We start from the raw sequence: 21,347 nt of genomic DNA, 5'->3' as shown, positions 1-21,347 counted from the left end.
TGCTTATGTCATGTTGGTCAAACTGTATTATAACGGGTCTCTGTTGAATAATCTCACCCCCCACAACATTTAGGCATTAGTTCGTCACATAAGTCTTTACATGCAAAATGATTGAACAAGTTATCATAATATGTCGAGGATGTTTCTATACATTTCCATTAGACTCTTCTTCTAAATCTGTCCTACATTGGTAAATTGCTCCCAGGTGAATCTTGGTTTTTACTGACAAAGGGAAACATGTGAAGTGTTTGGGTTTTTCTGAAATTGCTCAAAGGTGCACCTCATGAACCATCAACTGGCAAGTATGTATATATTATATAGCCGGAGCACAACACAATGCTACAATGCCTGATAATGGAAGGACGAGGAACTGGACGGGGTCAAGAGTCAGAGAGAAGAAGAAGAGGAAGAGGAGTGAGGCTGTGTGGCAGAAGAGTTGGGAGGCAAAACTGAGGAAGAGGTAGATGCTAAGGAGACCTATGTTTACATTTCTACTTTTGTTTTTTCTTTGTGTTCTGCATTGATGTCATTTACTTTCTGTATCACAATGATGTGGTCTGTCAACAAATTACAGTACAAACAGTAAAAGCGTAAATATGAATCTCGTCCAGTTTTTTGGAATCAATCTCCCACATACACCAAGGTGTAACTTACAATTTACAACTACTATCATCAGAACTTTAGTCATAGTTCACATCAGAACATCCCTCCAGAGTACACTGTTATAATGACAACATGACTCAGCAATCTGACTGTCCTATCCACATAATGACACAAGTTCTGCATTCTGATGGCACTGACATGTTCATTGACACAGATATTTACTTTGAGAGATGAACTAAGGATTCTGAGCAAGAGACTGGCTTTTACAGGGAATCCATGGTATTTTGCCATTTGTACAAATTGTTTTGAGAAATGCACTTACTGTTTTGCAAATGTCGGGGATGATTCGAGAGATATACCAAAGCGACTGAGAAAAACTGTAATGGCACCATGTTTCTTAGTCTCTTGATTCTACGAACTTAAAAAAAGAAAAGAATCCTTTCAGCTTGCAGGGCAGGACTTTCTGTATCGTTATTCTAATTCAGATTCAGTTTCTGGTTTATGTGCAGCTGAAACAAAACTCTAAATGTAAAAGTTTAAATGGACAGAGATGAGTTTTCAAGGGTTTAATAAATAACTGGAGAGGAACTTTAAGAAGGACCGCTGCTCACTTTGACCTTAATAATAAACTTAAAGTAGAATTATTATTATCTTTTCACAAACTTTAACAGAAACTAAAAACGCTTCGTCAAAGTGGATTTTATGACAGAGACCCTCTGGACCGCGTAACAGATTTTCAGCTTTCAGACAGTCATTTACAATGAATGTAATCTTTTTATTATTGTTTTGGTTTTTTTTTTTGCTCGTGTCTTCATTGTGTTTTAACTGCGTCAAGTCTGTTACTGTGTTTTGTATTTACTGCTCCCTATCTTGGCCAGGACTGCCTTGCAAAAGAGGCTGTAAATCTCTTTAACCAGGAATTTCTCCTGGTTAAATAAAGGTTAATAAAAAATAAATCAATATAGATTTAACAAATCACATCTGGTTTGCAGTTCTGTTGGAACTTTTACAAAATCTAAGCTTAAAATCGTCATATTTCATCAAAATCACTTTACTCTGCATGTCGTATTTGAAAATGTACCAGAAGTAATTGTTTGTTTAAACCAGATTCTGTAAAAACAATTCTGCACGTCTCAGCACAACAGAGATATTATATTTGACTGATTTTTGACTCAAATCTATGCTTACATATTCACATTTCAGTAAAATCACTTTATTTTATGGGTCTCATTTAAAAATTGGCCAAAAAAAAAAAACGCCACGTTCTTGAAGCCCACAGTCATGTGACAAAAATTCAGGGACTGAACTGCAGGCTGTGTTTAGACAGAGCAGAGAGAAGACAGGTTTGGAAATGAATTAAAACTGCAATTTTACATTCACATATTGTTAAAGAACAAATCACTATTTGTAAAAATATGATTTACACTTCTGGCCCATTTTATTTTACATATAAATATGAATTAATTTTAACTCAATTACATTTTTTCTGCGATTTTGCTAAATTTTATCTGTAACTTCATGAAACTTTGAAAATCTGTAAAATAACCATTTTTTTCCCCTAAAATTAAATACAGTAAAAACAGGGTAGGTTTTATAGGTAGGTAAATGATTGACCACTATTTATCAAAATATGGATATTTGACATTTAAGGACATTATTTACAGTTTTGGTCTGTGTTTTTGCACTTCATATGTAAATTAATGTATTTGTCATTTTGTGTGACTTCATGAAATAGGGAAAATCTTGTTGAACATGTTGATTGCAGTTTTTTTGTGAATAAATAATCAAATAAATTTTACTTTTTCATGTCTTTTTGTTGTTTATGATGTTGCCATTGTGTCAAAGTGCACAGAAGACATTTCAGAGTTCCCTCTACTCCTACTCTGATTGTTTTGTTTCACTGAGGTGCAGGACTTAATATTGCAGTGAAAAATGAACTCACAATAAATAAAAATGTAATGTAAATGTCTAAATGTTAGTCAAATCTGGGGAGGTTTCATGGTTATATCTGTTAAATTAAAGGTTCACTTGTAAGTAGTGGTTTCCAGCAAAAATTCCAACGATAATTTTCTCTCACCTTCAACTTTAAGCCAAAAAAAATCTCAACTTCAAACTTTCCCAGTTTCATTCCTGTCTATATTCTGAAGGTTTTCACAGTGAGGTTTGTTCATTCATCATTTCATCAAAAAACACAAGGCAAAAATGGATTTTTCTACTCACTGTTGACAGCATTTTCTGATTCATGCAGCAATAAAGAGATATAAATCTAATATTTGAAAACCTTTGACTCTAGTATGTCTTTTGTATTTTAAAACTAGTTGAATCCATAGTTCAGATTTCTGTTGGTGCAGGGCTTTAATGAGCCCACGGTGAGTAAAAATTCAACAGTAGCAACAGAAAAATACCCAGAAACTACTTGCAGTGTAAGTTTTTGCCATTCAGTGTGAATTCACATGGCAGAATGTGGATAATTAATAGTTAAAATCCAGGTTTTAGCCACCACAGAAGGATATAAAAGCGTTTGCTTCCACAGAGGCCTCAGACGTGCTCAATCCTCTCCCCATGAATCTCCACATTTCTCTCACACAATAACCTTTTTGCAATGCCTCCATTTCTGTCTCGTCTCCCCGTTTATTGGTTTCTTCCTGAACATTCGGTTCTGTTCATTATCAGCACGAGAACAGCGAGTATCCGAGGCAGCTTCAATACCTCTCCGTGGTAAAAAAGAAACAATAGACTCTCCGTCTAAACAAGTCATTATCATTCAAGAGAATCACATTTCATCACTCTGATTTATTAAAGATAACAGAAACTGATGAGGGCAATTATGAAAAGTGCATCTGCATAAAAACACAAGGGAGGAAACTGCAGTAAAAGTGGCCTTGAAAGATGGTTTGTAGGTAATTAGCAGCCAATTTATACATTTGTTTAGTTATATTTGAGCATTTAAAGATGAGAATTGGGCTTTATTTTGTTGTTACCTTCAATTATTGTAGCTACAGTGACATATTAGGAACCAATAAGCAAAGTTTAGCATCAAGGCCACTTCATTCTGGGTCGTCAGCAGATTATAAAGATGCCGTTTGTTGTTGCTGCGAGGCAAAAATTCAATTATTAATAAACTGAATGAAGATACCAGCAGGCAGGATTATTTTATCATCACAAGGTTGTAATTTGGAGAATGTCGGTGTTTGATAAAGCAATAAAATATTTTCAACCTGGAGAATGAGGTCGCTCGAGTCTTCATTTATATCTGAAGGCTGAATGTGTGAAAGACGTCATGAAACAAACCACAGACGGACTTTAAAATTACCTTTTATATTAATCCTCCTTGAGAAGGCTGCATCCGTACAACATGACAAATTGTTGAAAGAAAGCAGAATTTCTGATAAAGTGCACGAGACTGTTAATTACAGTGAAAAACAATCTTTTAGGAGGAGCAGCTTCTGATGTAGTCGACCTCTAAGTTGTGATTTAGATGCTGCACAACGGAGTGGGTTTATCTGCGACAGATCTGAGGATATTTCAGTCTTTTTGCCAAATTGCCAAACCATTTATTACTCCACCATGGAAGCAGAACCTTGGCGGGGTTATGTGACGATCAGCGGATGTTTGTTTGTTCATCTGTCTGTCTGTCAGCAATATTACACAAATATGGATAAAATAATTAGGATGAAAATTTCAGGGAAGGTCAGAAATGGCAGTGATGCAGCTTATAGTCTGGATCCACGGATTTGTTAAAAATTTCTGTATCATTTTGAGATAGCGGCACAGCATCACTGTAACTATGGCAACAAGTGAACACTACATCAGCTGCCTGCTGACGATCACATGATTGCGATCCTACTACAAATCAACTACTGCTGACTTATCAGGACTTATCCGTTAGAAATGATACAAGGAACAACTTATTAAATTGTGGGGCTGTTTTTGAGTCCCATCAATTCCTGCTGCCAGCTACAGATTTAGGTGTCACGATTCAGCATTCGTATGTAACGTACACATGTATAACACACGCCTGTGCTCAGTGCAAAGTCATTTTGTTTGTGAATACATCTCTATTAAATGGTCACATTCTATTGTGCCATGACTTCTGCCACAAATTTTTTCAAGATTTCATCCGTTGGAAATAATACAACTAAGCAGACTTACAGAGTACTGCGTTCTCTGAGTGCCTTTCTTGCGTTATGTTTTTTTTCCCCCATTTTGGCAAATAACACTTCATATTCAGCACAATCACAGAAAAAAAAGGAATAATTTACATCCTAACGCAGAAAAAAGCCAAAAGCATGACTAATGTCCACATCAAAAATCTCTATTTTCTTTAATAGTTATGTATTCTTTTACAGTGTTGGCAAATGATGGTACTAACACCATTATTGGATATAAATCAGAAAAAAAAAACAATCTTTATCTTCTTTAATTTTTTTCTTCTAAAGTTGAGTAAATTTATAAATGGGAAAGCAATTTTTAAAAATGTAATTTCACAGATTTTCCCTGTTTTTTCTAATCAGACAATATCATAAATCATAGGAAGACTTATAAATGTACTTATTAACCCAAAAAAACACATTAAAAACTCTTAGGGTGTGCTGCATTTTCTTGGAAATTCACTTTAAAAATGTTTCCTTTTTTCTTTCTCTGGATTGAAAGGGTTATTATTTTTTTTATTTTATTTTTTTTAAAATAAATTTTGCTTTTATTTTTTGGTCTGCTTTTGTTGTTTCCTGTTGAATTTCAATGTATTTTCTCTGTAATATTTCCCTTAAGCCTTGGATTATTTTATGCATAAATTCACCCACAGCTTTTACATTTAATTCTTGGTCTTTGCTTTATTCTGCTTCTTATCGTTTAGGCTTTATTTTAATACATGTAGTTAGTGTTTATTTTAAAGCACTTTGTAACACTGGTTCTGCTAAGAGCTACACATAAAACTTCATTCAGATTTTGTACTAGACTATATCTGACATTTTTCATCTGCAACCTGATTCACATTAACAGATAAACGCTGTAATATTTCTAATTCTGTAAGAATTTATGGGGGAAAGGTGAAAAAATGTCCTACAATATCTAACTGTAAGTTCTGATTCTCCACCAAAACTATCTTCTCATGATTGAACTTTAAACCAACTTAAAAAAAAATTCACTAGATTTCTAAATGTAAACAAACAGCCCAGCATGTAATGGAACCCTTCAATTAAGGAGATACGACACTGAATGGGAGTTTTTGCATGTATTGTCTTCACCAGAACAAAAAGCAACATTTTTTAAGATGAAAAGAGAGAAGAAAATGTGCAGAGCTGCAGGGAAGATCTTCACACCCTCACAAAGCGAAGCATCTTTTCCTACCTCCGATCAGCATGGTGCAGATGGAGAAGATCTTCTCTGAGTCCGTGTTGGCAGACACATTTCCAAACCCGACACTGGTCAAACTGCTCAGAGCGAAGTACAGCGAGGTGACGTAGCTGCTGCGCATCGATGGACCGCCACCCAGGTTTCCTCCTCCGCCTCCACCGGACACGTTCCCGTAGATCTGGCTGGAGTTCCAGCTTTGTCCTGCGGCCTCGGAGCTGTTCCACTGGCCGCTGCTGCTGGTCGGGAGGCTGCTGACCGACGAGGGAACCAACGATGACAGCGGAGACAGAAAGTAGGGAGTCCCCAGACGCTTGGCCAGTTCATGGAGCCAACCTGAGACAACGAGAGAGAGAGAGAGAGAGAGATGAAAACTTTATTTAACTGAACTGAACTGGGACATGTTTTACCCCCCCAAAAATCTATCACAGATCAAATATCACAGATTAAATCAAGTCAAATTTATGTATAGAGGAAGTTTTGAAACAACTTGAATTGACCAAAGCGCTGCATTTGTCAGAATAAGCAGCAACAAAAATGTACAAAAAAAAAAAAAAATCACTCATGTATTTTGTTGTTTTACTACTGGCATTAAAGTTGAATCTAATTTAAAATAGAATAAATATAAAATATATCTTAAAAAACCAACACAAAGCAGGAAAAAACAACTACACAATTGAGAGAACAAAAACTTGTAAAATCAACTCAAATCACTTCAAGTATTTTGCTGTCTTAGTACTGGTAATGATGTTGATTTAATCTAAAACAAAATAAGTTCAAAATATTCAAAAACAAGACAAAGCAGAAGTAGAATATGATGAAAGTAATCTGAAAAACCAAATAAAATCGACATAAAACTACAAAATCCATTCAAACCAAGTTGTACCTTTTGTTTTCTTTGTATTTCTGTTGTCTTAATGATAATAAAGTTGCACTCTTCTAAAATACTAATAACAAAAAAGGGAAAACAGGTTAAGAATTTTACAAATAATAAAATAAACAAATAATAAATAAATAAATGTAAACGAGGATCTGTAAGATCAAAATCTTTCTAAAACAAATACAAAACAATAAAATATCAAAACTAGCAAGAACAACCAAAAGCTGTTTTAAGATTTTAAATTTTTTAAATGTTGTCTTTGTACTTGTACTGACAGCAGTGACAGTAAAGTTAAATCTAATCGAAAATAATATAAATTGAAAATATATTGTATATACAGTGGGTACGGAAAGTATTCAGACGCCTTGAAATGTTTCACTCTCTGTGTCATCGCAGCCATTTGCCAAAATCAAAAAAGTTCATTTTATTTCTCATTAATGTACACTCAACACCCCATCTTGACAGAAAAAAACAGAAATGTAGACATTTTTGCAAATTTATTAAAAAAGAAAAACTGAAATATCACATGGTCAGAAGTATTCAGACCCTGTGCTCAGTATTGAGTAGAAGCACCCTTTTCAGCTAGTACAGCCATGAGTCTTCTTGGGAATGACGCAACAAGTTTTTCACTCCTGGATTTGGGGATCCTCTGCCATTCTTCCTTGCAGATCCTCTCCAGTTCTGTCAGGTTGGATGGTGAACGTTGGTGGACAGACATTTTGAGGTCTCTCCAGAGATGCTCAATTGGGTTTAGGTCAGGGCTCTGGCTGGGCCAGTCAAGAACGGTCACAGAGTTGTTCTGAAGCCACTCCTTTGTTATTTTAGCTGTGTGCTTAGGGTCATTGTCCTGTTCAAAGGTGAACCTTCGGCCCAGTCTGAGGTCCTGAGCACTCTGGAAGAGGTTTTCCTCCAGGATATCTCTGTACTTGGCCGCATTCATCCTTCCTTCAATTGCAACCAGTCGTCCTGTCCCTGCAGCTGAAGAACACCCCCACAACATGATGCTCCCACCACCATGTTCCACTGTAGGGATTGTATTGGGCAGGTGATGAGCAGTGCCTGCTTTTCTCCACACATACCGCTTAGAATTAACACCAAAAAGTTCAATCTTGGTCTCATCAGACCAGAGAATCTTATTTCTCATGGTCTGGGAGTCCTTCATGTGTTTTTTGGCAAACTCTATGCGGGCTTTCATGTGTCTTGCACTGAGGAGAGGCTTCAGTCGGGCCACTCTGCCATAAAGCCCCGACTGGTGGAGGGCTGCAGTGATAGTTGACTTTGTGGAACTTTCGCCTATCTCCCGACTGCATCTCTGGAGCTCAGCCACAGTGATCTTTGGGTTCTTCTTTACCTCTCTCACCAAGGCTCTTCTCCCACCATTGCTCAGTTTGGCTGGACGGCCAGGACTAGGAAGAGTTGTGGTCATCCCAAACTTCTTCCATTTGAGGATTATGGAGGCCACTGTGCTCTTAGGAACCTTGAGTGCTGCAGAAATTCTTTTGTAACCTTGGCCAGATCTGTGCCTTGCCACAATTCTGTCTCTGAGCTCCTTGGGCAGTTCCTTCCACCTCATGATTCTCATTTGCTCTGACATGCACTGTGAGCTGTAAGGTCTTATATAGACAGGTGTGTGCCTTTCCTAATCAAGTCCAATCAGTTGAATTAAACACAGCTGGACTCCAATAAGAAGCAGAACCATCTGGAGGAGGATCAGAAGAAATGGACAGCATGTGAGTTACATATGAATGTTGCTCCAAAGGGTCTGAATACTTCTGACCATGTGATATTTCAGTTTTTCTTTTTGAATAAATTTGCAAAAATTCCTACATTTCTGTTTTTTTCTGTCAAGATGGGGTGCTGAGTGTACATTAATGAGAAATAAAATGAACTTTTTTGATTTTGGCAAATGGCTGCAATGACACAGAGAGTGAACAATTTCAAGGGTTCTGAATACTTTCCGTACCCACTGTATTTTAAAACAAGACAAAACTGGACAAGAACTTGGAAAACTAATTTATAAAACTTAACAAAATACATATAAAGCAGTAAAAAAAACTTGTCAAATCAATTATTTTCTAAAATAAATAGAAACTCCTAAAATATGAACAACACAAAGAACTTCTTTCAAACAAAATACAGTTTTTAAAATGTCATGCATTATTTTAACTTCTCAGTTTTTCTGTTTTCTTTAAATTCCAACATGCAGGAAAACCCTGTATTTGTTGCATTTTTATCCTGAAAACTGCATGTAACACATAATGACTCAACTCTTAAATTTAACTACAGGTGACAGAAGAGGTGAGAAGCTGCTACTGCTGTGGTTTAGCATCTTTAAACTGCTCACACTGATTTACTGTTGGCAGAACCAGAGTTTAGGATGATTCATTTTAGTCCCAGAGCTCATCTGACTGCAGGAAAATGAATTTTTGTGATTTTGGAGAAGAACCGAAGCATCACCCTTCACTTGTCTTTGATTTAAAGAAACATTAAGAAGTGAATCTGCAGCAGATTAATATTGAGGTGCAGACAGACTTTTCAGTTCTGTCAAAGTGACACAGCAGCTCAGGAAAGGTGGAGAAGAGCGAAGACGTGAGTTCAGGACCAGGGACAGCTCCATCAGACTGCGAACAGAGATCAGCACCAAGGACAGCGTCTGACTGAAGCTGCTGCAAAAGTGAACCTCAAACTGACACCTGCAGAGGAACTCAGTGAACCTGAAGGGACGTTATCAGTTCCAGAGTAACATCAGCAACATGGACTCCACGTTCTGCCCTTCATGTAAATCAACGCTCCTCCCAGACCAACGTTTGCTCAGGCTACACAGGTTAAACTGCACTAATGACGCAGTAATTAGGAAACCCCTCAGGTGTTAAATCCTCTAATGCTGTCGCTTTAGCTGCTTTGCTGGAACTCGACTGTCACTTCTGCTTATTTATGCCGGCAGCCCGAGACACAAACACAAGGTCGGAGCGTCTCCAGCCTGCAGCACGCGAAGCTGGAGATCAATGAGCGGACGGACCCTCGCTGTATTATTCATCTTCCTCGTCTTACTGCTGTCAGAAGCTCAGCTCACTCATCCACTTTCAAATTCTCCTTTTCAATACTGGCTGCACGTTCCTCCTTCCTTAATCCCCATTTTTTCTTCCTCCTTGGCTGAATTGTTGTTTTGCTGTTTCAAAATTATGATAAAGCCTTTGTTTGGTTTGCACAGCACCTTGGAATCAGATCATAAAGTGGGATTTTTGAGTACAAAATTTAAAAAATTACCACTTTCAATTTGGCTCTAAATCCAGATTAGATGGCTTGATAAATTAGTAATACACATGGTTCTTTCTTTTAATTTATATTTTATTTTTTATCGTCTAATTGTTTTTTGCAATATAACTATGTTTATTCCATTGTTCATTTAATTTTCCTTTATCCTTTATTTACTTATATAGTGAGTAAATTTTCTAAATAATTAATAGAATTAGACCATTTCTGACAGTCAGAATCTGCAAAAACAGAAAAATTAGCTGGATTTTAACCCTCGTGTTGTCCTTACCAAAAAATGTTGTTGCCTTGTCTGAAAAAATCCAAAAATTCAGAAAAAATTCTCCAAATTTATAAAAATTTGCAAAATCTTCAGGAAGAAAATTCCTGAAAAGTTTCCCTCAAAAGTTTTATTTTCTTAAATAAAAAATTCTCAAATTTGACAGCAAAATTCATTGGATTTTGGGTGATTTTTTTTCTGAATGTCCTTAAACATTTTTTTAATTTGTTTTTTCCCAACAAAAAAATGTTCAAAAATTTCCTAAAAAAAAATCGAAAATGTGGAAGTTTTCACTGTGAAAATCCATATTTTTTTCCCCACATTTTTAAAACTTTATAAGGGGTCAATTTGACCTACTGGATGACAGGAGGGTTAAGCTTTCCAATAGACATTGAACTAATCATATATGGTGTTCAGTTCCATTCAGTTCCATCAGGAAAATTAAGTAAATTTTAGCTTAAAAATTGAAATATTTAATCAAACTCATTTTATTCTACATATCTTGTTTTTAAAAAAACACAAAAAATAAACTTTTGCAGCTGATTTTGTGAAAAAAATTAACAGCGGCAAGGAACTGCTTTGCATTTCTAGTTTCATTTTACAGTTTAGCACTTCAATATGCAAACCTTTATGATCATTTCATACTGATACTAATGATGCTGCCACTACCATGCTTCACAGTGGGGATACTTCAATGCAATGTTGCTGTTTTGCAGAGAAATTCATGGCTTAGGGTTTTAAAAAAAGACGATTTTACAAGTTTTCATGAAGCTCTTCATAACTCAGATAATGAAAAGCGCTCTATAAATAAAGATTATTCTTATGACGATTTGTTCCGTCCATGTTTTTGTGCTCTTTTCTGTCCACATCAGGAAGCTGTGGCTGGTGTGTTTGGTGACTACAGGTCCATGAGAGACTACAGGGACAGTTAAAGCTCCACCACCTGTGAATTATTGATGATCCAGTAAGAAAACAAAACAACCTGCAGCTCGGTGAAGCATCAGCAGCTGACTGACTGACAGACGGACAGTCAGATGTATGTACACGCTGATGTCAGACCTCTATAGTGAATCTCAGCTGGTGTCACAGAAAGGTCAAACCGGTCTTTGTTATCCGCTGAATTCCCTCCGTCTGTCTCAATAGTCAATCGAGGGACTGCTGACATGAATTGACCGCAGCGTGACGGTCTGTCATTATGTGGTTTGCTGAAAGGATAATGATAGGTAGGCTGCTACGAATCCATGAGAGAGAAAAGAACAGCAGGCGCACACAATCTACTGTGTCCCTGAGCCACATCCATCCTTACAAATGTGTTTATTTGCTATATTTTCCTCATGCATGCTCGTGTGTTTGCTCAGAATAAAATAAGAGACACTAAAAACTTGATCTTTGCCCCAGGAGGCAGTCAGAAGGATTAAGGTTTGCTCACTTGCCCTTGGAAACTGGCTGTCTGTCCGTCTGTATGTCTTTAAGTTTATCAGACTGTACAGCAGAGCTTTATGTCGCTGCAGGACTTTAGATCCTGCACTGACACAAACCGTGTCTTTTTAAAGCAGAAAACTGTAAATGTCGTCCTTCTGCGCTAAAGCCAAGGTTAAATATGAGTTATCTTGCACTGTAAAAAAGTGTGACAGCAAATATATCAGGAAAAAATACCGTAAAGAAAGGTAGAACAATGTAGTGCTAAAAAAACTGAAAATAACTGTAAAATAATGAGATTTTTTTAGTTGATTTTGTTAAGCAGAGAGATTTAACAGTCACACATTGTGAAAGAGCTTATTACTATACTTTACTACAAAAATACGTTTTTTGGTAATGTGGGCTTTATGTACTACTGTAGCCTGTTTTTTTGTTTTACAGTAAATTACATGTAAAATTGAACTTTTTTTTTTTTAACTTTTTCTAATTTTTTGGGGGGGACTTTAATACATATTATATATTTCAAAGTAAATAACAAAGCATGAAATAAAAATAAATAAAAATCAATCCTTAAAAAAACACTTTTTTCTTTTTAAGTAATGTCAAATATCTGTAAAATAATATTTCTGCTGATTTAAATATGGTATAAATAGTGTGGTTTTAAGATAAATGTATGTAAAATCAACAAACATGCAAATAAACAAAAAAAACAAAAACAAATACTTTTAACTAATTGCTAATGTTGATTAAAGGTCTCCAAGTTTTGTAGAATGCATAATCAAAGGAATTCAACCTTTTTTAATATAATATTTTATGAAACTATAACTTGCATTTCAAACAAAGCAAAGAGGAAATGACAAGAGACACCAAGAGAACAATTAAAAAAAACAATATAGGATCAACAACATAAATGCAGCATGGAAACCCACATTTTTTATAATAAATAATCAAAGAAAGGTAACATTTTATTCTGTTTCCATGGAGGTGCGGGACTTTATATTGCAGTAAAAATAAGCCCACAGCGAGGGTTTAGTACAACCACTATAATTTCCTGCTTAGGGACCATGATTTGCTGGGTAAAATAATTAAAATCCTAATATGAGAAACCCTAAAACTTGCAAGCAAGGCAAATATTCAGAAAATGAAATGAGTAATAAATTGCAAAATGAAATGTAGGGAGAGCTTTGGGACGTTAAAAATCCAATTTCTAAAGTGCAGCTGCTTGAAACATGAAGTTCAGAGTGAATCTAAGTTGTCAAACTATGTAAAGATGTAAAAAAAAAAAAAACGGTGTTCACTCACCGATATCCCAGGATCCGGGGCTTTCGATCTCCCTGCGACCGATGAAGTACCAGACGCAGGCCATCCAGTGGGCCAGCAGGGCGAACATGGACATGAGCAGGGTGAGGACCACAGCGCTGTACTGGGAGTAACGCTCCAACTTCTGCAGCAGCCGCAGCAACCGGAGCAGCCGAACCGTCTTCAGCAGGTGGACCCCAAAGTACTGCAGAGAAAGAACCCAACTTCAGGATTTCTGTCTGAGGAGATGGGGCTCGCAGAGTTAATAATTCCTTTTAAATCATTTCTGAAAACCCACTTTTATAGACTTGCTTTTGTGTGAAGTTTACTTTGAGCCTTAATTACTCTGCCAAGGAACACAGCAAATGCAAATGCAGTGGCGTGGAATAGGTAAGAAAGCACAAAAAGAGGCAATAAAGTAGACATATTCCTGTGTAAAATATAGTGGGGTCATAAATGACCCCAGTCGGTCATTTTAGTCGCTAAAATAGCTTGGTCGCTTGAGGGTTAAGGGTGCTATATAAATGAAGTTATTATTAATATTATTATTACTGCTATTTCCTAAATATAAGGGCATGATATCAGTAACCAATGATCTCAGGATGTTAATGACTTGTGGGTGCAGTTGGCAGCTTTAGTTTTGGATCCTTATTTGAGGCTTCACATGAAATAAACCACCGGATGCATGAATTAGCATGGCCAAAACATTCATTTTCCCGATTATCTGCATTGATTGATTACTGATGAATTCTCTCTACTCCAAGTCTGATGCAGCCTCTTCTCCTCTTCTCTCTGTGGTGTCAGAAATGTCTCTCAAACAGCAAAAACTGAACAAGAAACACAAATCAGGTTGGCTAATGCTATGCTAATGGCTAGTGACTAAGTTAAAAGGCAGCCACAGATTGGACTGAAACAGAATGTGGAAAACAATCATTAATTTAACATCTGGACTTCCACTACCATTCAAACGCTTGGTGTGACCCAGACAATTTCATGTTTTCCATGAAAAATTATGCGCTAACATAATTGTACAAGGGTTTTCTAATCATCAGTTAGTCTTTCAGCACCATTAGCTAACACAATGTAGCATTGAACACAGAAGTGATGGTTGCTGGAAATGTTCCTCTGTACCCCTATGGAGATATTCCGTTAAAAATCAGCTAGAATAGTCATTTACCACATTAACAATGTCTACACTGTATTTCTGATTAATTTAATGCTATCGTCATTGAAAAAAAAATGCTTTTCTTACTAAATGAAGGACATTTCTAACTGACACCAAATTTTTGAATGGGAGCTTAAGTGGGCAATAAAATTGGCAGAACAGTGAAAGAGCAGCAAAACTGAGAACACCAGGATACAAACTGATCAATCTTAGTCGAGAGTGTCCTAATTTAATCTCTCCTATTTCTATTTTACGTATTCAGTCATAGTCACCCTTATTAATGAAGAAATCTACTTAGGAATGACAGGTTCCTTCTATCACACGATTTTAAAACACTAAATTTAATAAATTTTTGGCACAAAAAAATTACTTATCGGTTCTTCTTTATGACCAAAAATCGGCATCGGCCCTGGAAAACCCACATCAGTCAATCCCTAATTTATACACCCAAAGCAGAATTTAAAAAGAACCCATTTTGCATGCATGTGTGGTAATATCCTCCACGGTTCATCATGTTTTAGGACTCTGAGGATGAAAACACAAATTAATGAGACATGCACTCGCATCAGATTGGCTCGGTGCCATTTGTTTTTCTGATGAGCACCAGTTTGGATGAAATGTTGATCTAATAAATTCACATGGGAGCTGCTTTATGACATTACACATTCATTTCCCCCCTTTTCCCTCCAAACTTGGCTCGTCGCCCTCGCTGTGTTAGCGTGGAAAACGAATGCAGAGAAACCTGAGCGTATGTCCACCAGTCAAGTGTCTCCTCTTCTCTGATCCATTGCACACTTTATCAAGCTGTCACACGCTGTTTGCGCTGCGTTTTTCTTCTTTGTTGTCAGTGCAAACACACGAGAGCCAACAGGCGACTCACCACGCTGACGTTGAAAGCGTACAGCAGGTCGAAGGGCAGGGCAGCGATGAGATCCACAAAGAGCCATGTGGTGACGTAGTGGACGCAGATGGAGCGGGCGTCATACACCACCTGGCCCGACGTGCTCACGAATGTAGTTCGAAAGTTCAGCAAGATGTCTGCAGAGGACGACAACAACAGCAGGGATTACAGACATGATAAATGTCACCTGAGCTGCATAGATACAGTCCCTGACAAAAGTCTTGTCGCTTCTCTTAAGTTGTAGGAACAACAAATAACAACTGGACTTAGTTGATCAATTGGAATCAGAAATGGCTCATATGAATGACAAAGCCCTCTAGATTATATTTATTATGCCAAAATAAAGTTTTGTATCATTCATTGAGTTTTATCATTTAATTAGGACAGAAAGGTCAGATTTTGCTTGGACAAAAGTCTTGTCGCAGACAAAAATAATGTTGAATTTTACATATACTTTATTCTGAACACACAAATATGCTATAAAAACATCAGAACATTAAGTCATGGTGTCTTGCAAAAAAGAATTAATATTGTGTATGACTTCCAGAGCTTGGAGGACTGCATCCATACATCTCACCAATGACTTAAATAACTTATTGATAAAGTCATCTTAAATGGCAAAGAAAACAGTCTTGCAGGGCTCCCAGAGTGCATCAAGATTCTTCGGTTTCATCTTCCAAGCCTTCTCCTTCATTTTACCCCAGATATGCTCAATAATGTTCATGTCTGCTGACTGAGCTGGCCAATCCTGGAGCTCCTGGACCTTCTTTGCTTTCAGAAACTTTGATGTAGAGGCTGAAGTATGAGAAGGAACGCCATTCTGCTGCAGAATTTGCCCTCTCTTATAGTTTGGGATGTAATGGGCAGCCTGAATTTCTTGATACTTCAGGCTGTTGATGTTTCCATCCACTCTGCAGAGCTCTGGTACACCCCATACCGGATGTAACCCCAAACCATGATTTTTCTTTCACCAAACTTGACTGTTTTCTTGGTGAATCTTGGGTCAGTGCGGCTTCTGCAGGATTTACGTTGATTGGGATGCAGTTCAATGGATGATTCATCAGAAAAATCGACCTTCGGCCACTTTTCATTGTCCATCCTTCCTGTAAGCTGTGGACCTTGACAAATGCAACACAATTTTTTGTTGTCTTCTGTTTAATGCTACGCACTAATTTGACTATGGAGAACACCGCGTGAGAGAATTTGACAAACTGTTCTTGTAGATACAGGGATTTCTGGCGACCAGTTCACGTGTAGCTCTGCTGCAGTTGAAAAAGGGCTGGCCCTGGACTGTCGAAGCAACAAATGCTCTTCTCTAACAGGTGTCTGCCTGACCTGGCCTTGTCATAAACGTCACCAGTTTCTTCAGATCTTTTTCTTATCCTCTCAACTTGACATTTGGATACATTAAAGCTGTCTGCCACCTCAGCAGCAGACTTGGTCTTCAGGGTCTTGATGATCAGCACTTTGGTCTGTGGTTGGATCTTTGGCATGCTGTCGGGGTCAGGTTGGGCTTCATATGAAGGTCTTGTGTCTTGGGTTTCTTTTTATACACACCTGGGAATGTGTCAGTTACAGTATTTGTCACAGATGAACTTCTAATCTGTGATTGGTTGAATCATTTAAAGACATGACAAGACTTTTGTCCTTGCAAAAACAGATGTCATGGGCTTTACCAAGACCTGAACATCAGGACACTTTATAACGGGTTCAATTTGCACCCAGTTATTAATGTGAAAGCCCTTGACATTAAAATGATACATTTTTTGTGAGAACTGATTGATTAGAAATAAAGTTATATGCCATTTAAGATTACTATATCCTTATGCGACAAGACTTTTGTCAGGGACTGTACAGTGGAGGTTTCCCCTGTTTTATGGCTTTTCTGCACTGAATCCTGCTCAGTGTAATTTGAAAAGAATTTACATTAAAAAATGCCATGTCATGTAAAAGCAAAAACAGATTCATACAAAGCCATGTCGATTAATTCAAAATATAAAACAGAAAATAAGGGATTGCATAAGTATTCACCCTTTTCAAGTCAGTATGTAGCTTTGATCCTGTATGGATAGACCGCAGTCAGCCTTGTACGTCTGGACACTGCAATTTTACCTAATTTTTCTTTGTTTAATCTCTGTCAGGTTACACAGGGATCATGAGTAAACAGCTCCTTTCAAGTCCAGCCACAAATTCATAATTGGATTGAGGTCTGGGCTCTGACTCGGCCAACATTCACCTCTTTAAACCCTTTCTGCGTAGCTTTGGCTGTTTGCTTTGGCCCAATGTCTTGCAGGAAAACAAATCTTTTTCTGACTGCATCAGATTGTCCTCTAAGGGTTTTTCTACACTTTGCTGCATTTATTTTTACCCCCTTGTTTTACAAGTCTTCCAGGACTTGCTGCCACCACCATGCTTCATATCATGATGCTGCCACCACCGTGCTTCATATCATGATGCTGCCACCACCATGCTTCATATCATGATGCTGCCACCACCATGCTTTATATCATGATGCTGCCACCACCATGCTTCATATCATGATGCTGCCACCACCGTGCTTCATATCATGATGCTGCCACCACCGTGCTTCATATCATGATGCTGCCACCACCATGCTTCACATCATGATGCTGCCACCACCGTGCTTCAGATCATGATACTACCACCACCATGCTTCACATCATGATGCTGCCACCTCCATCCTTTACAAAGAGCTAAAATATAACAACGTGCCTTAAGAAACCCACCACGCCTCCTTATTTTACTGTACTACATTTTATGCTCATATTCAGAGTCTTTAGGATAAAAAGCAGCTTATTTACAGAAATGACTAAAGAGAAGCGTGCTGGGACATTTCAATCCACTGTTGTTGGCTGAGTGGACATATTGATAAACAGGCTCGGCCTATTAGTCCTAACAAATGGGATATCGATTGACAGGAGTCAGACATTTAACTGCGGGCGGCTTGTATAATTTCATTGCACAAGTTTATTGATGGAGGGCTGATATTCACTCTTTTTCCATTAGCACAAATTGTCCTTTGAAGAGCACTCATACAAGTTTCCTGCAGCTAGGAGGACAGGGGCCGGGGACGAAGAGGCCTGTTGTTTCCAAGGAAATGAGTTCACAATGAGAAGTAATGGTCTGTTATGAACGCCTCATATCCTTTCACTGCAACATGCGTCATTAAAAACTTCCAACAAACTTTTATTATGAGTCACGAGGCTCTAAGAGAGAAGCAGCTCATCAGCAGGTGCTTAAAACACAGCAATCAAGAATTTGGACTTTATGTCTGCCGTGTCCCATAGTGTTGAAGGAACCAGAGACATCAAGACCATAAAATACGCACAGCATATGGATTAACGCTGTAAACAGAAAGCTTTTATACGCTGTTGTCAGCCTAAAATTAATGAGACCCAAATCAAATTTTGGCAGGAATGTGCAAATTTTTCCCATTAGAATGTGAATGACGTCAGTGAGTAGTGTAAACAACTTAAATATGCATAATATAATAGTAATCTTTTATTTCAAAGCTGTGTGTTAAGAATAATAGTAAATCACTCCCTGCTTGAATTATTTTTTCTTCTAAAAATGATGTGAAAAAGTTTTGAAAAAGTTCTGCAAAGTTCGACCAGTGTTTTCAGTAAGATATTTCCAGAACGTTCTTCAAAAAGGCAGAAAACTAAAGATGTTAGAAACATGTTTGGTGATAACGTTAGATCTTTACACACTAACATTCTCCAGACTGAATGCTGCACTGAGAATATTCTCCCTTTCTTATCATGTAGCTTTGAGGAACACTGCAGAAATGTTTTATAGATTCAATAATGCGCACCCTCAAAACATCCTTAGCACATTGTAGAAAAAATGTTCCACCTTTGTTCATATATCACATTAGAGGAATGTCTTTCAAAGAACGTCCTCGTCGACATTTGGAAGACTCTTTTTGAATGTTGCTTTGACTAAGTTCCTTTTTTTGTCATCGTGAAACGTTGTGAGAATGTTTTACAGAAGAATGTTCTATTATGTGTCCCTCAACAGTGTCCCTGAAACATTAACAGAACATTACAGCCAGAGGAGCGGTCTGTACTGTGCTTCCTCCACAAAAAGGCAAAATGTTCTGCCTTTAATACATCATATTACTGGAATGTCTTACAAAGAATGTGCTTGTTTACATCTGGAAGACATTTTTTGATCGTTGCTTTGAGAACACTTCTTTCTTATCATGGAAAACGACTGTGAGAATGTTTTAAGAATGTTCAATGATGCGTTCCCTAGCAAAACCCTATTGACAGAACATTGCACTATAACAACGTTCTATGTGTTAACTCAACAGTATCAACAGAGGAACATTGCTGGGAAGAATGTTCCACCTTTATTCATAGATCACAGAACAAGAACGTCTTCTACAGAACATTTGTGTTGACATCTGAGAGATTTTTTTGAACGCTGCTTTGACAAAGTTCCTTTTTTGTTATCGTGAAACATTGTGAGAATGTTTTCCAGAAGAATGTTTTACGATATGTTTCCTCAATGACATCCCTAAAACATCGACAGAACATTGCAGCCGGAGGAACGTTCTATGATGTATTCCCTCAATAAAAAGGGAAAAAGATCTACCTTTATTATATCACATTACTGGAATGTTATAAATTGTTCTGTATAAGGAAAACATTCTGTCATCCGAGTCCTCTATAACGTCTGAAAAACATTTTTTGAATGTTGCTTTGAAGATGTTCTTCTTTCGCTATCTTAGAACATTAAGAGGATATTTTATAAGGGAACATTAATGATGTGTTCGCTCAAAACCATTCCCCAAAACATCCTCATTTACACCTTCATTGATATATTACAGTACAACAATGTTTAATAAAAGAAATCTGAGGCCTTCGTACCGTCTTAAACACACAATTTAAATGTTAGTTTGAGAAGGTTCCTTCTTTGTTTCCACAGAAGATTTTGAGAATGCTTCTTAGAAGAACATTCTATGATGTGTTCCCTCAACAACATTCCAAAAAGAGCCTCCGAGTATCGCGGTCAGAATGCTCCACTTCTGTCAACATATCACAGTATAGGAAAGTAAAATAAATATTATTCTGAAAGTGTTCGACAAAAGAAAGTTCTATGATGTTATCCGTAAACACATTCAAAAGGTACTACCTTTTAAATATGTTTTATAACACAGAATATTCACAGTAAAAGGAATGTTTGATAAAAACATATTTGAGGTCTTCACATCTAGAAAACATGTTTTCTGAAGTTGCTTTGAGGACATTCCTCCTTTGTTATCATGAATCATAATCTGTTTTCTTGACATTATCTTTTCAACTATCTCTTCTAAAAGCCTTTGCTCATCTTTAACGTCGAAGGAAAAATATCCCTAAAATGGTCTTTGAATTTCAGAATAAAATCTTTAAACATTATTAGAACTTGTAGCTAATGTTCTTCAGTATTGTGGAAACGTTCCCTGCTAACTGACTATGCTAAGCTAAGGTGCATTTTATCAAAAAATGTGTGACTATTTGACATTTATTTTAAAAAATAATAAAAAATTATGCTTAGCATCTGTAGCAGTGCGTCTTACTGTCTTTTGTCACTTGTTTTTGTCATTTTCAGCCACAAGAAACTGCTAAAAATTCCTTATGAATCAAAATTTAGCAAAGGTGTGAATAATTTGGCACTTAACTGTAAATGTGTGAGTGTTTATCATGAAAATACATGAGCTTAAGTTTGGATTTGAAGCACAATGCAGCAGAAAATGTTAATGGAAAAGCTGCTGTCTCACCTAAAATGAAGAGGATCTCCACCAGGATGTCGCTGACGCTGGGCGGGCTCCGGGGGGCGCTGCTGCTGCCTTCGTCCCGCCCGCCGCCCACCGTGAAGCAGACGTTGTAGGGGACGGTGACGGCCACGTAGAAGGTCGCCAGCAGGATCAGCCAGTCCCAGCCGGCCTTGAAGGTGCCGTAGTGCAGCAGGATGAAGCGAGACTTCTGGATGGCTGCCACTTTGTACTCTGGGATCGGAGGCTTCTCCCCAAACATGTTCTGCATCGGGTGAAAGAGGAGAAGGGTGTCAGCAGAAGTGTGAATTCATGTGCTGCACATCAGGCTGAATGTATGAAATCTATATGAAATGATTCCCACTTGAGCACAGCTGTACAGAGTTTTAATGAAAAGATGGAAAAAGCAGATAAAAA

At 37.4% G+C, this 21,347-nt stretch overlaps 1 protein-coding gene across 1 annotated transcript in view; it reads right to left on the bottom strand.

The window, feature by feature from the left end:
* The window catches only part of kcnh3 (potassium voltage-gated channel, subfamily H (eag-related), member 3), a 251,015-nt gene that overhangs the window by 42,098 nt on the left and 187,570 nt on the right, over window positions 1–21,347 (bottom strand). The window contains exons 5-8 of the mRNA XM_051959224.1: window positions 20,937–21,195; window positions 15,131–15,288; window positions 13,089–13,290; window positions 5,953–6,291 (exon numbers count right to left, since the gene is read on the bottom strand). Coding sequence (XP_051815184.1) covers window positions 5,953–6,291; window positions 13,089–13,290; window positions 15,131–15,288; window positions 20,937–21,195 — 958 coding nt within the window. The remainder of the gene's footprint in view (window positions 1–5,952; window positions 6,292–13,088; window positions 13,291–15,130; window positions 15,289–20,936; window positions 21,196–21,347) is intronic.

This window comes from Acanthochromis polyacanthus, chromosome 14 (genome assembly GCF_021347895.1).
Source record: "Acanthochromis polyacanthus isolate Apoly-LR-REF ecotype Palm Island chromosome 14, KAUST_Apoly_ChrSc, whole genome shotgun sequence".
NCBI classification, from domain to species: domain Eukaryota; kingdom Metazoa; phylum Chordata; class Actinopteri; family Pomacentridae; genus Acanthochromis; species Acanthochromis polyacanthus.
This window is presented reverse-complemented; position numbering and strand designations above follow the sequence as displayed.